This window comes from Helicoverpa armigera, chromosome 22, assembly GCF_030705265.1.
Source record: "Helicoverpa armigera isolate CAAS_96S chromosome 22, ASM3070526v1, whole genome shotgun sequence".
Classification (NCBI taxonomy): domain Eukaryota; kingdom Metazoa; phylum Arthropoda; class Insecta; order Lepidoptera; family Noctuidae; genus Helicoverpa; species Helicoverpa armigera.
The window spans coordinates 4,984,637-5,000,751 of NC_087141.1; the positions used below are offsets into that span (position 1 = coordinate 4,984,637).

At 38.8% G+C, this 16,115-nt stretch overlaps 2 protein-coding genes across 9 annotated transcripts in view; one reads left to right on the top strand and one right to left on the bottom strand.

Annotated features, from left to right (window-relative positions):
- Window positions 1-16,115, bottom strand: part of LOC110377038 (ataxin-2-like protein) — a 46,210-nt gene that overhangs the window by 10,183 nt on the left and 19,912 nt on the right. For 4 of the 8 annotated variants that reach the window (XM_064040440.1, XM_064040439.1, XM_064040443.1 and 1 more), the window contains exons 3-15: window positions 13,351-13,531; window positions 11,146-11,407; window positions 10,558-10,735; window positions 9,177-9,323; window positions 8,478-8,584; window positions 7,968-8,052; window positions 7,640-7,726; window positions 7,185-7,304; window positions 6,651-6,776; window positions 5,484-5,686; window positions 4,608-4,749; window positions 3,949-4,050; window positions 3,480-3,557 (exon numbers count right to left, since the gene is read on the bottom strand). In XM_064040440.1, the coding sequence (XP_063896510.1) occupies window positions 3,480-3,557; window positions 3,949-4,050; window positions 4,608-4,749; window positions 5,484-5,686; window positions 6,651-6,776; window positions 7,185-7,304; window positions 7,640-7,726; window positions 7,968-8,052; window positions 8,478-8,584; window positions 9,177-9,323; window positions 10,558-10,735; window positions 11,146-11,407; window positions 13,351-13,531 (1,818 nt within the window). The remainder of the gene's footprint in view (window positions 1-3,479; window positions 3,558-3,948; window positions 4,051-4,607; window positions 4,750-5,483; window positions 5,687-6,650; window positions 6,777-7,184; window positions 7,305-7,639; window positions 7,727-7,967; window positions 8,053-8,477; window positions 8,585-9,176; window positions 9,324-10,557; window positions 10,736-11,145; window positions 11,408-13,350; window positions 13,532-16,115) is intronic. The other 4 variants (XM_064040445.1, XM_064040444.1, XM_064040442.1 and 1 more) reach the window with 3 other exon arrangements.
- On the top strand, window positions 419-1,777 carry LOC110377043 (retinol dehydrogenase 14-like). Its single transcript, XM_049843119.2, has one exon. The coding sequence runs from the start codon at window positions 657-659 to the stop codon at window positions 1,581-1,583; it is 927 nt and encodes a 308-aa protein (XP_049699076.2). The 5' UTR covers window positions 419-656; the 3' UTR covers window positions 1,584-1,777.

A 16,115-nucleotide genomic window follows, 5' to 3' on the forward strand; every position in this document is an offset into this window, starting at 1 on the left:
ATCAGATAATCGGGTCCACATTGTGGACAGTTGCATATCTGCCTGATATCGTACATAAACTTCTGATAGCGAGTAATAATCGTTCATATCAACATGTAGCAAATTATTTTCAGATATTTTTTTTTTTTATCGACGTAAAATCATCAAATGATCCCGCTGTGGGTTAGCAGCGGTGAGGGAGTGTCAGACTCTTACTGACTAAAATCGTCGTGTTCCGTCATAGGCCTTTTATGTACCAGGGCCGCGGTATCTCTTTCGAACAACCCGCAGCAATTATTTTCAGATCTTAACATCCAACATTTGGAGGAGGAATAATTGGTATAAAAATTAATTGGTAATTAAAATATTGTTGAATCAGTTGAATTGCATCTTTGAACTCAAAATGTAATTGACCGTTCCCAAACAGTCGGACCGACAGATTCTGTTTACATTATAGAATGGATAGCGATAATTTGATAACGGCCACGCGGCCGCGGCTGATAATTAGACCGTTCACATGATTTGACATTTAAACTGATAAATCTTTCAGTGACATTGCGAACACCACTCCGTTCACACAAACACACTATGATATTGTGATTGGATCTGTGCTAATGTCTCAGATCTTTATAAAAAAGAAGTTTGACTTGTAATAAAATTTACATAATTGTGCCAAAATGTGGTTGGTGTGGCTAGTTTTGGGTATGATCCTAATAAAAACATACAACAAAATAACAAATGGGAAATGTTATTCGGACAAAGTGATGAGCGGGAAGGTGGTGATCGTGACTGGTGGGAACAGTGGTATTGGGTACCAGACTGCTTTGGAACTGGCCAGGAGAGGAGCTAAAGTCATCTTAGGCTGCCGTGACGAGGAACGAGGACAGAATGCTGTACAATCCATTATCAAGAAGACGAAAAACAGAAGCGTAAGATATATGCATCTGGATTTAAGCTCGTTCGCCTCAGTGAGGAAGTTTGTCGAAGATTTCAAAAGTTCAGAAGCTAAATTGGATATTTTGATCAACAACGCCGGCGCCAGTGGCGTGCACAGAGATAAGACTGAAGATGGCTTGATCAGGGACATGCAGGTCAATCATTTTGGGCCGTTTCTGCTGACTGTTCTTTTAACGCCTTTGCTGAAGAAGTCAGCGCCTAGCAGGATTATTATCGTGACGTCTACTCTGCATAGATTTGGTACCATTAGTGATTTGAACAGTCCACATTCGTTTATGAGGACCTACTGCGACAGTAAGCTGTGCAATATTCTATTCAGTAACGAGTTGGCGCGAAGGTTAGAAGACAGTGACGTTTCTGTCAACAGTCTACACCCAGGTCATGTCAACACGAGCTTCTACAAAGCGACAATATTAGAGAAGTTACGTACTATGATACTGTATACGTTCTTCAAGAATCCTATAGAGGGTGCTCAGACCAGTTTGTTTTTGGCGATTTCGGATGACTGTGATCATATCACTGGGGGGTACTTTGTGGACTGCAAGGAAGGGTATATGGGGATGAAGGCGAGAAATGAGGACTTAGCTGCCAAGTTATGGGAAATGTCAGAACAAATGGTCGGTTTAAAACCAGAGGAGCAAATTTAGATCATAAATAACGTAATTGAAACTTTAACGCTTATTTTGTTAGGCTCAAAATGTGTGTTGTGTTCTGAAATCAATTTCGGTTATAGTGTAATTTATTAATGTTTAGTGCACTGAAAACAAACCAACATAAAAAAAAACCACTGCAAACAACATTTATGTTAGTATTTTATGAATAAATTATTTTTTTATGTGTATGTTGTGATTATTTCATATTTACATTCTGTATTCTCGATGTTCAGGGGATCAAAATGGTCAACTTAGCAATTAATCGGTAACATTGTTATAAAATTGCTTATTATTTTAACAAAGAATAGTTTTTTTAATTACGTCTACATAATATTTTTTCTTCACACACTTCAACAAAGAAATCAACTGATCGTCTTATAACCGGTATCATTTCAATATATAAAAAAATATTTAAGAGAATAAAAACTTTATTTTTATTTGTTACCATTGACACAGTATGCTAAACTGGTTATGGGTCTTTAGAATTGTTAATTTAAAAAGGCGTTCACGACCTTGACAATCGTATAATGAGAACTGCTATTTTAATTGTCAAGCGCGAACATCGAATTTTTTTTCGCCGAGCCTTTTCTAACCTCCCCACTCAGAGACATTTAATGGTTACTTAAGCCATTCCTTAGTGGGATTTGTATGACATTCTGTCACTAAAGAGTGACTTAAGTAATCATTAAATGTCTCTGAGTGGGGAGGTAAGATATTCATATTTTTGATTAATATCAAGATTGATTCATCCTACTACATATATAATTCACAAATTCTTTTGTTTAATTTTTAATTTAGTCTTATATTTCAATTTTCACTCCATGGGTGCATAAAGTGTTTGAACCCATGCGCTATCTACTGTGTTCTACAGGCAACAGTCACTTTTCCTACATTTCTACCACTTCAAAACGTGAAATTTGGTACCTAATAGTGCTTTCCAAAAGTGTCTCTAATAAAATCAGACTATCACTTGACGTAGTTTTTTTGTTAATTAATGAAACGAAAACCACTCGAAAGCGTTAGGGTTTTTGGTAACAGTTATTTTGCCCCTGCGACTGTATAACTTGGTCACAGATTATGTAGGTAATGGATACTTAACTACATTCAGATACCAGGCCTGTAATACACGGACTTGCTTGAAGCAGTCAGGGGCGACAGCTTTAAGCCGTCGACTGCAGAATGAACTGCAGAATTCTATGGACGGGCATACATGAACCGATCGAGCAGTTGCAACTGATTCGGGCGGTCGACAGCTTGAAGCTGTCACCCCTGACTACTTCAAGCGGTCCGTGTATTGCCGGTTTTAGTCATGTGTCAATTTACATAGATGATGTGGACCGTATGCTCTAAGGTGATAGTCACCTTATTTTATGGAAGTTAAGTATCCATTTACAACAGCATCTGTGGTGTTGGGTTAGCCAGACAGTCCACGAGTGAAGCCTGTTTGTATGACGATGTTACGACACACTGCGGAACACAACACTGCACGCGGTCGGAATATTGGATGTGGACCTTATTTGTGACAAGTACATTATCATTTCACTACAGGCACATTTTGAATTAAGATAAAAATTCTATATAGAATGAATATGGCGCAGGGCTTTTGCAGTAACAACTTGGACATTGTGCTCATTGCAATAAAATCTAAAATCAATTACTACAACTTCGGACGTAGAAGCTTAGATGCTGATCCTGTTACATTTCATTGATTTTAGATATTACTTCAATGGAGGCAGTGCCAATAATGGTTCAAAATGCCCTGGGCTATAGACTCCCGAGTGAAAGGCCGAAGCCTACATGCTAAGTCCATAGAAGCAATCATCTTTAGAATAATTTATTCAGTGTAATTGTGACAAAAAGTTCCCCAGTCCACGTATCCTGTACCCTCACCGCGTCGGGGCGGTCTCGCTTGTCGGGCAGCATGAATATAGGCGGCGCGTACTGCCGGCAGTCGCAGCCCATCTCCATCTGACGTCCGCATATATTACATTTATTATAAGGTTCATTATATTTTAGGGGAAATGTCCCTCGAACTAGGAATTGCTGATATTGACGACTTTGAATGCAGACTTTAAAAAAATGGTTGGAATTCAAAATGGTGGTCTCGCATACCTTTTGTAAGTCGTAGGAAATAATATTAGAGTTTATATAGGTAGTGAATTTGTAGCTTTAGCACGAACAATTTTACATATCAAAATATCTCGCATGAAACCTTCAAATTCAATTATATCTTGGTCAAGTTCAAGACTTCAAACCTTCAAATTCAAACATATTTTGGTCGAGTTATCAAGACTTAAATTTTTTCCAACAACTTTTCCATCATGCTAAAGCTACTTCTTATAAATATAAAGCTACTCACAGCAGGATGTGGGTGCGGCAGATACGCTGGCGGCTGCTGAGCGGCGGCGGCTGCGGCGGCCATCATCGCGTACGGCACGGCCGCCACCTGTGGGTAACATTGCTGCGCACTACGTTATATAGCTCTTTAAGACGTCAATTTGATTAGAATATAGTAGACTTAAGTGCAACGTTTCACGTCCTCGTTAAGTACCTTAAAAAGTAAAAGATCCCGACGAATTGAGGACCTCCTCCTTTTTGGGAAGTCAGTTATGTCTATGTTACTCATTTCGTGAGAAGTATTCTAACGGTGGGTTACCCAAACATTTTTAGTTATCAAATAGCTGTTTTGAGGTATGGTGTGGAATTGTCACCCATCGATTGACGGCGGCTTATGGTTGGTTGTCATTATATGAAATAGTGCAACCCTTAATTATTTCTTGAAAATTAGATATAGTCAGCCACTGGTGACTGATCGCTTCCAGAGCTTTATCAAAAAAAGTAGAATAATGAAAGTATGTATTTGAAATAGTTCTACTAATGGGTATTGGGTTGCCCCCGTAACTGGGTTGAGTCGGTCAGATAGGCAGTTGCTCCTTGGTACTAAGCTGCATCCAGTTAGACTGGAACTCCACCCCAACATAGTTGTGCAAAGGCTCGGAAGATGATGGTGCTACATACCATGGGCGGCGGCGGGTGCGGCGCGGGCACGTAGCTGACGCCGGGGCCCATGACGCTGACGCCGCCCAGGTTCACGCCAACGCCGCCCACGCCCACTCCCACACCCACGCCCACGCCTGATGGCGTGCCTGGCGTGTGTGGTCTGTGAAACAATAAAAAAAATGAAGTTATTTAGGGTAAAAGTATTTTTGAAAAAGGTAGTCTTAGTTTGCTTTCAAAATTAAGAATGTCAAAGTCAAAAACGTTTATTGAAATTAGGCTAGTTTTTAGCACTTTTTCACGTCAAATTTATAAAAGGACAGCACCCCCAAAATGTATAGACATGCACATAAACAGCATGTACACCAGTCAGAAAGTTACATTTTCGTACATCAGAGGTAAAAATTAATAAAATATAATCAATCAAGATGGCTTTTATAGAAGACTTTAAACCTATATATGTAATACTTGGGTGTTAATTTTTCTTAACTAAAATTTTGTTTACTGATCAATGACATTTTTGACACAAAGGTGAAATATAAAATTTCTTGTAGCATATTTGATACGTAATCGAAGTTCAAAACATAAAATTGCACTAACACGTAGGGATATAAAGAGATATCCCTATATGTAACTACTAAAAACGCGTTTTTTTATGAAATTTTATACATATACATAGGACCCACCACTGCTCAGCAAAGGCCTCCCCATTTTGCTTACACATTTCCCGATCCTTCGTTCGTGCTCATTTTTCTATTCAACAGTAGGCGTCAAGGTCGTTACTCTCATGTCTTTTGTAAGTGGGACCTTATCTAAGTGTAGACTGTAAATGGAACCTTATGTAAGTGTAGACTGTAAGTGGGACCTTATGTGCGTGTAGAGTATGGGTGTACTGACCGGCTGGGGTTGGGTGTGCTGGGGCTGCGCGGCGTGAAGGGCTTGGCGGCGGGGTTGAACTCCTTGGCGTTGGGGTTGAGCGTGGACTTCTTGATGGCCGCCACGCGCTCCATGCTGGGCGACGCCGACGACGGCGGCGATGCGGAGGGTGCTGACCGGTCCTCTGTGCTGGGGGACTCGCCTTTTGGAGCTGGAGTTGGCTGCTGTATAATATAAAAAGATATATTTCAGTTAGATTTTTTTTTCGAAATATGAAATTTCGAGAAATGTTTGTTTTGTGGATCTTAGAATTTAATGTTGTACACTCTACTGTAGTTTAGCTATTGTACAACGCACATATATAAATGCACAGGTTACAAAGTCGGTAATACCAATCGTTTGAGAAAATTAGATGTAAAAGTACGACCGATGTAGCTTGATGAAACTGAACCTGACCTATTTGACTAAACGATAGACCTTTGAAGAACAGCTGATTTCAAGCTCACATAAATACGTAGCACAAAAAATCCGAGGATGTTTGTCCTTTATAAAATATTATCATGTCTCATGACATCCAAAATGATATAATATTATTCATCGGATCACCATGAGTGGTATATAGAATATATTTATTTATTTATTTAGGCACACCAACAACTTATTTACAAATACTTTCACATATATACGTTTACAATTGTAATAAGTCCTGCGTAAATATGTCAATTATAGGTGCGCACAACGTTCAAATTAAAAATAACTTAAATTAAACTAAACCAAACTATGCATAACAAAAATAATAATAAAAAAAAGAAGAAGAATCGATACGAGGCAAATGACAAGGTACTATTCAAATTGGTAAATTTTGTGCAAAATTTAATGTATATGAGGCATTTACATTGCGCTTAAATTTATTATAGGGATCATGGAAAATGTCAAAATTGTCCGAGCTCCCGCACAAAGAGTTATATTCACTGCAAATTCGTGCCATAGGCGAGCGTTTACCAACATTGGTTCTGTAAAATGGAATGTGGAATGTTTTGGTGATTGGGTATCGCGGTATTCTGGTGGGAACAGCAAGTTTAATGTGATGAACTAATTCGCTACAATCTGTCTTTCCATTAATGAGTTTGTGTAAGAATTTAATGTCATGAATTTTGCGACGATTATGGAGAGTATTATATGCAGTACCTTATGCGCATTGGGCGTGTCGTGCTTGGTTGGGCGGGCGGGCTTGGCGTGGTCGGCGGCACACACGTTGGCCGACACCTCCGGCGGGCTCGGCGCCGGCGGCGGCTGGCTGCCGCCCACTGACATCTGAAGATAACAAGCCTTATTTACTACTCAATAGTGCGAGTGTAAGTTTTGCGTGTTGTTATAATATTGAAACAACTAATGAAAGTATTTTGATGAAACTTTGAAGTTATGTAGCATATTGCTCACTTTGTATCAGACTAGATACTTTGTATTTGTGAATTTCACATAAATGCTTAGTAATAATTTAAACGTGAAGATAAAAAGGGTGGATAGGGTATGACTATTTATCGCAATATCTAATGTATGAGTGAGAGGTTTTTTTTTGTAAGTTTCATACCAGTAGGTACAAACTGTTTCTTTAATAACATACAAGTAAAAAGCGTACAGAGCTTTCAAACTGTAGGAGATTTTGCTGTGACTAATTCCAGTTAATTATCAATGAACAATGCAAAGAGTATGCGTGGTTACCGTGGGCTGCGGGTTGAGCGGCGGCGGCGGCTGCGGCTGCGGCTGCGGCGGCAGCGCGGGCGGCGGCGCGGGCGGGGCGCCCGCCACCAGCTTGAAGTCCTGGCTGAACTTGCGCAGCTCCTGCAACACATATACATACTAGTTAGCTCATAATTCTGTCATAAATATGCTGTGAACAGCAATTTATTAAAATAACTGACGACTGACTGGTGGTTGAAGGACCACCACCTAGCGCTAAGTGGAATATTAAATGTCTTGCTTGGAGATGGACATCAGCATCTACGAAGCTAAAAATATTTCACACTGCGCTCATCAAGGCGCATACCCAGCGCGGTGAGTACAAACAAATCCCCTTGACCGTCAAAAAAATTGTTTTACATAATAGTAATCTCTACATTGGTGAAAAATTAAAATTTCTGTATTGATAATTTTCCGTTTATTTATAAAAAACTGACCTGTACATCGTCCTGCCTCCTTGGTTCCGGAGGTGGAGCGTGATGTCGAGGCGGCCGGCTGTGCACGTCGCCTGGAGGCGGTGGGTTCTGCGGCAAACAAACAATTACATTAACATTTTAAAAATAGTTGGGAAGTTGAAATAAACTTAGGCTATAATGAGATGACCCCTCCCCACTGGGGGAGGCATCGCCGGTGGGGGACTGGAAGCCATAGATTCCCAGACCCAATCCACTCAGGCGAGGTCGGAGTACCGCTGGGCCTTTTTTAGTGGGTATACCGGGAATGTTTGTACCGGGGAGCCCCAGATAGTAAAATAATGAGGCTTACGTGATGATGATGTGGTGGGAAACCTTGCCGCGGGTGTGGCGGAGCTCGCGGCTCTCCGTTAACTTTGTTCGCACTGCTCGGAGGCCTGCAGAGACACATTACTTATTACACATTTATAATGAACATTGGTGACACAGAATCTACGTGAAATCTGAATGTCATGGTATGCATTGAGGAATGAGGATCGTGTTTTGGAAAAGGCTATGAATGTGGATGTAGAGGAAAGGGACGATTAAAGTAACAAAGGATGGATAGAATTTCACTTGAGAGCTGAAGCCAGACCAACAACTGTTGAATAAGACATGTTATGCTGACCTCAAATAAGAGAGGGATAAGGGCAGGAGGAAAACAATATTATTTTATAAATATATTATAATATTTTATTAATTAAAAGGACTGGATTATCAAATATGGAATAATTTTCTACATGAATGAACATTATGGAGCAGACAAATGTCAGATACATTTATCTGCAATAAAACTAGCAATAATAAAGTGAGTGTAACGTACTGGTGCTGCTGGTGCGGCGGGAAGGGCGGCACGTGGTAGCCGCCCTGCGCCGCCTGCGCCGCGTAGCTCTTGCCGCCCGCGCCCGCGCCCAGCGCCGCCACCGGGAACTGGCACATACATGCTCATGTTATACATAGTATTGAGAAAATATATAGACAATCAGAACAGGGTAATGTTGTAATCACAGGAATAATAGAACTTAAATTCATTATAAGTTAATTCCATATATCAGGTGTTTCGTACCTAATCACATTGAACACGTTAATATACTGGTTATTATTATGTAGAATAGCACAAAGAAGAAAACAAAATGTGAGTGGCCAAACCACCGAATGAATTAGATAAATTTTTCTACAATTCGCCATAGATAGAATATCCTTAAGTATATGTGATTGGATTTAATGTGATTAGGTACGAAATACCCGATATATTTTTGACCTTTACAAGTGAAATACATAAGAGAGAAGAGAAGAGCAATGCCATCAATTCTAATCTAATTCTATAGCACGTTGGTTAATTAGCTCTCAATGCTGATGTAAAGTAGGATTCTTGATTGAAACTTCTAATATGGTGTATCTGACACAGTAAACACTTACTATAATTTCGTTGAACAGCTAAGATGTTCATACTTGTAAGTACATATATCTTTTGAAGTAGGAACATATAAAATCTTGTATATATAAAATATGCAACACTCACAGTATCGTCCTGGCGTCGGTCAGCGGGCGGCGTGAGGTGCGGGCGGGCGGCGCGATGCTCCTTATCCTTGGGCGGCGCGGGGCCCGCGCGCCCCACGGGCGGGGACCCGCCGTTGTTGGCCGGCCCTGGCTTCACTAGCTTGCCCGTCTGGAAACAACGCATGTTACGAATTATTTCTATAGATCCAAGTATATCTTGGACACCAATAACTGTGTTTCGGACGGCACGTTAAACTGTAGGTACCGGCTGTCATTGAACATCCCTAGCAGTCGTTACGGATAGTCAGAAGCCAGTAAGTCTGACACCAGTCTAATCAAGGGGTAATGGGTTGCCCGGGTAGTCGGGTTGAGGAGGTCAGATAGGCAGTCGCACCTTGTAAATCACTGGTACTGAGCTGCATCGGGAGATGATAACGTATTATTTAAATTCTATCATAAAAAGCCGGATCTTTCTTGTTTCTGGGTGCGGTTTAGACACCTCATACATAGAATTGTAACAATGAGTGTTAGTGAGTAATATTTGGAGACACATTGGGACAATTAAAAGTGATGAGCAGCATCTTTTAGACTAAAATTATATGCTTTAGGTAGAATACAAAAATAACGAAAAACTTTAAAGACACACTTTAAAGGTCAATTTAATCTGTGGAATTCTGGCGCCAGCTATTAAAATTTCATTGTGTCTACTATACAAGGATACATCCAGTTATATTAACCAGCTTTTTAGAATACATAAGAATAAATAAAAAGAACATAGAACCGTCTAATCAATCGAAATTAGTTTTCTATTATGTAAATGTATAAAGTTATCTTTATGTAAATAACAGGGAAGTATCGGCACAATATTGGTGTAGTTTGAATTAATTTAAATAAATAAATGATTTTGCATCATTTATTTATGTATGCATCGATTCGAAACCTTGCTTTTTATGGTCTAATAAGAGCATTTTGAGTGCTATTATGTTGCCGTTTCTCAGTAAAAAGCTTTAACTAAAATGTAGGTTTTACTTTAGTTTTAGACAACTAGTTTATTCATTCTATAGTTGTAAATTATAAAAGCCAAGAAACAGAATTTGGTGATTCTGGGTACCGCATATGTAGTAATATCAGAACACAAGTAAACGGGAATGGGTAACAATACACTATAATTCCAGTTTCGATAACATCATAGGTCAGTTTCCTAAAGGGGATACATCCTATGCTAAGTCACAGCGGCAACAATATCAAAGATACCACTGCTGTGCATCACGAAAGAGGGAAATATCACTGAAGATGCTATAAGGCATGTAGGTCATGCGCCTTCTTGTAGCTATCGTACGGTTCAATGAACTTTCTATGATAAATATTGCTATAATAGCTTACAAAGTTCGTAACATCCATACCTGCATATTCTTCCTCTTGTTGGGTATGACGTACTTGCCGGCGGCGGCGGCGTCCTGCGGCCGCACGACGGCTGCGAAGCGTTCCTCCTCGTCGCCGTTCTCCAGCTCGATGCGCGCCTTCGACGACGCCGCGTTCTCGATCTCCGCCGCTATCTCCTCGGCTTTCGCTTCCGCGTCCCTGGAACGTGAATAAAGGTTACAATAATGTAGAATTACGCTCATGTGGTTAACGGTCAATCAATCTCTGTGTTAAATCAGGGTGATAAAAAAGGCTGATGATGATGAGCTGTTGAAGTAAGGACATGATATGTGTGTGACATTGTCCCCAAGGAATAGTAAAGCTAGTATGTGTCTAATCACTTCAATTAGATTCAATGAAACGCTCAACACAAAAGGTCATTGGGGAAAGTTCAAGCTGACTATTCTAGGTATGAAACTACATCCTAAACCTTATGTTATAGGAATGTGTATATTAGTGTATGCGAAAGACCTTAACTCAGTTCATTTTTGGGTTGGGCAGAGTTAGATCTAAATGTCTACTTGTATAGAGTAACTTCCAGCAACTATCAACCCAGCTTCACAACCCACCTATAATCCTGAGTATCCTTCCTCTGCAGCGGCAGGGTATAACCAGCTAACGAGTGGTCGTAGGTGCTATGCACGCCGTACACCTCTTCGTTCTTGCGGAACATATCGTTGGCGTCCCAGCCGTTGGCGCGGTGGTCCAGCTCCAGCTCCTCGAGCAAGGCGTCTCCGTTCACTTGGGGAGCCTCGCCTACTTCCGCGTCGCAGCCGTCCCAAGGCTCCAGGTAGCGTTCCTCGCCAGTCCTACCGTTGCCTGCGGCGACACCTGGTAATACAGTTTTCATATTAATACTTGCATTTTTAAGCTTAGGAAGAAAAAGCTTGGAACTGTGGGCTTTGATTTTCTTCAAATGCTTTTAACAAAATAGAAGTTACTTGAATGACGTTTAGCAGACAGCCACTTTGATATGTTGAACGGATCGCATATGCGTTACAAGTTCTGTCGATTTTAACGGAACTTTCGAACGGAAAAAACATTGCTTATATGGTAAAATAGGTATGGATTTAATACTTTCCCGGATAAGCCTGTTCACTACCTAAATACAGCTGTCAGCAATTACGCATGTAGGAAAAGTCGTTTAGTGTTTTTACCGAAAATGTACATGACACACAAGTTTATAGTAATTGATTACTCATAGGGAACTTTAAACAAAAAATGACTTCTTTACATATCAAATTTTGTTTAACTTTTGATACCTTTATTTATTTATTTATTTAACTTTATGCAATCATAAAATTACAAAGGCGGACTTAATGCCATGGGCATTCTCTCCAGTCAACCTTAAGGTGATGCAGAGATAACATGGTAGGTGCATTACTTACTTAGAAAGACATGTATAAGACAACTAGAGATTAACATTTTAATAGAATACTAAAATAGACGTAAGTAGGTACATAAATATTATTACAAATATATAACATACAAAAGATTAAAAAAAATATATATATATAATAATATATATACCTATATATAAACATATATCTATATAATACATATACTAGCATATAATATTCCAATGATTATCATAATGGTGATTCTTCTAGCAATTTATTAAGCAGTAACTTCCGCACGGCACTTTTAAATGATTGCTTACTGGTGGACTTCCTGATTTCTAAGGGCAGCGCATTCCACAAAAGGATAGACTTAATATGAAAAGAAGAATGGATAGTATCAGAAGTATGAGAAGGACAGTGAAGAAGAAGGTTGTGAGAAGAACGGAGATTTCTGGAATGACCGGAGCAACGGTATTGAAAATGAGGAGTTAGATACGTAGGAGGAGTTGGAGAGTTGAGTAACGAGTAAAGGGTTGTCAAGGCGCGCAGCGATCTTCTCTGGCGAATGGGCATCCATTTCAATTGCGTCCTATACTCAGAAACATGATCGTACTTCCGCAGGTTAAAGACAAATCTTATGCAATTGTTGATAAGTCGATCAAGTTTGTTGAGCAAGTCCGCATTGAGATCGTAGTAAGACACGTCACCATAGTCAATTATAGGAAATATTAGGGACTGCACAAGCATTGCATGTATACTATATACCTATATACTACATAGTATGACTAACTTTCTACACAATGTCTCAGTCACCTTAACCAGAGTTGCTTATCTCAAGTGGATTTGCCGCCACTTGAAATAAACTTAACAAGTTACAGTTAAACTTCAAGTTATCGCTGTTACTTGCAACATGTTCTATTTTACAAGCACAAAGGCCAAACTACCGAGACGACCATTAAAACATAATTTATGGATACTTATTTGTGGAGGCAGAAACTATAATATGGCAATACCTACAGGTTAATAAGCCTCAGGAGATTGCTAGTATTCGTTTCTGCAATATATTAATTCTTAAGCCATTGTAATTAAACTGACCACTGTAATTAAGTGTGAATATGATTTTAAGCTCTAGCTTAAATTGCAACAGATGGTAAAAGCGCTTGTTTTGAGTTGAACTGAATTTTAAGTAATACAATATTTAATGTCAATCCACAAACGCTATAATAAGTAATAGCTATAATAAGTCATTTATATAATATTTCCTCGTTTTTGAACATCGTCTGAAGGTTAGAAAACTAATCGAGAGTTACAGTGGCCCTGGAAAATACAGGGCTTAAGAAGGAACACGTTGGGTTTTAGTCAGCAAGAGTTTGACACTCCCTAACGCTACACTCACAGTGGGAGGGAGGGCTCATAAAAAAGCTGTTTACTCACCATTAAATTTGCTAGATATAGCACTATCAGTCTGGAACACATCGTGTGTGGCGTACTCGAGGTCTGAGTCCTTGGCCCTGATGGAGACCACATCCTGCGGCTTGAAGATCAGCTTCTCAACCACCGAGTCCACCGCCACGACGCCCTCTTGGTCCACGCGGTGAGCCACTTCTAACACAACCTGGAAATAAGGAAATTATACTGTCATTATCAAGTTTCTGATAAAATACTAACCTATACCTATTGGACAAAATATGGCCTATGTCTGTCAGAGGTAATGATGAATGCTAGTGGTGAAAGATCTTGTAGAATACGTGGAGTAGTTTTTGAGTTTATTTGTTAATTGACTTCCTAAAAAGGAGGAGCTTCTCAATTTAGTTTTTTTTTTACAGTGTATTGGGTCTTGCTTGTTTTTTTGATTAAGAAGAAAACTATATGATTTGTTACAAAATATATCAAATAAATATCAGTTAATATTAATACCAAGAAAGGCAAGGCTCCTGACGACATTTCCCTATGGATGACTCAAATCAGTTAGACACAACATTGCTTTATCGTCATGCAATTCTGTATCCGATGTTTAGTCGAAGGAACAAATTCGGAGAACTGTGTCTAATGTTTAATACTATGGACGCTGCGATAGACGATTAGAGCTTTGTTTACGTTAGTACACGATCCTTTTGTCTTATTCCGCATGGCTAAACAAACGGCGTACGAGATTTGTATGATTATCTGTTTGAGTTGGACAATACAACACATACTATACGGTGAAAAGGCAACAGAATTATTCAATTTAAAGATGTTATAAGAGTTTTATAACGACAAATTACTTACACCTAGAGAAGTAAACGAAAATTAGGCAAGTTCCTAACCATATCAATAGTTTTGCTAACATTATCATAATCAGTGTTTACAAAAAGTTACAAATAAATTCACATACAAAATCATGAAAGGGAATAATTCCTGTCAGCCGTTGTATCGCATGATTCATGAAGTGCAATGGAAGTTTACTGTCTGATACAATAAGATGTCCATCAGACTAGATTATGCCAAGGTACTGGTCGCCCGACCACCACGTCCGCTCATTTATTAGGTACTCTTATCAAAGAAGATACAATTTTATAAATAAGAAAAGAAATGACGAACTAGGTATGTATTTTTAATTTCAAGTTAAATCTACAACACTTTGGAAGTAAGTTTTGACTTTAAATCATATTATAAAAGTCAAGAAAGTAACAGAGATAAGAGATGAATACATTCTTTTCATTGCCCTCTATCCTTTGTGTTACTTTACCGTCTTCCGGTGGATAGGGCGCCTCTTTTGTAAAGATTGGAGCTGATGACGAAAGGACACATTATATTGGATGTCAAAGCTAAATAAACGTGAAGGAGTCATTGGTAGTACACCACGTGGTATTCGGTAGTTTTTACTAAATCTTATTTATGACCTAAAGCATTGTTGATCATGGTTTCTCAAGATAGATTGACAACGCCAGATAAAGTTGATAGTATTATTACTAATATTGGTTCAGTAGCAAAGGTTTAAAATGCTAGGGCGTAGTAAGATAATTTCTAAAGGATAATTTGAAAACAAAGCAACATTACACGTGTCGTGGTATATCAGACAGATAGAGTGCATACGACCTTGTTGTACAAGCACTTCCCAGCGGATATGAGTAATAGCAGACATGTTTATTTTTCCTCCAATATTGTGAACGACATAACAAAAATAATAATTTTATCCTACACAATATTAGTGTGAAATAAACCTAATTGTTAGGTTTATTTAACACTAATATTGTGTAGAAGAAAGTTTGTCAGTGTTTGAATGTTACTTCTTCATGATTTTGATGAGAACTGTAATATAACCTTATACATCAGCATACCATATAGGCTACTTTTGATCCTGGTGCGAGAAGTAGTTAGTTAACTCAGGAAGAGGGTGAAACCGCTGGCGGTTTTTCAAAACTATTACTTGTAATAAGCATATTTTGGACACGCGGTTTTTCTCAGAATAAAGTATGGTAGTATTGTTTACGATAGCCTATACTGTTACTATAAACACGAATCTTATAAATGCATTGTTCTGAGTTTGTGGCTATTGTTCGTAATATATTGGAGCTTCTTGTCTCAAAATATACTTTTGTACTAGTCGTTTACTTTACTTTAACACTGCGTTATCTTAGATTGAAACTAGGATGTGATCTGGCTCAGGTATTCAGACGAATAAGTAAGCCTGCATACAGCTTTTGCTTACGTTAAGGTATAGAAAATAAGGGTTGCCATTAATCATGGTTGCGAATTTACATGTATATTATATATAGGTTGTTTGTAGACAAAAAGATCATATAAAACCCATGGCTACATAACAAAAACAATGTGCAAGTAATTGTTTCAACGATAGCTCACTATCTATCGCCGCGTGAGTAACATGACATTTGAATCCTGCGCAATCACCTTCCTTAACCTTGTGAAAATTAAAGGTGACCACAGGATGATATGAAAAAATACGGATGTCTTGTCTAGCGGTTTATCAGCGCTTAGTCATTCATTAAACGGTAAGTCATGAAGAGAAAACGGATTAAATTAAAGTTACCCAAATTACTAGTTGCTTACTACATATAAGTTAATTATGACGGTTTTGTAGCCATTTACTGATTTAATTACCATAATAAATGATGGTTTATTATGAAGAAGGCAGCTTTCCTTCTAATTGTGAAAATTAAAGGGGGCTTTTCGTTGCAATTAGCACCAAAATACATGGT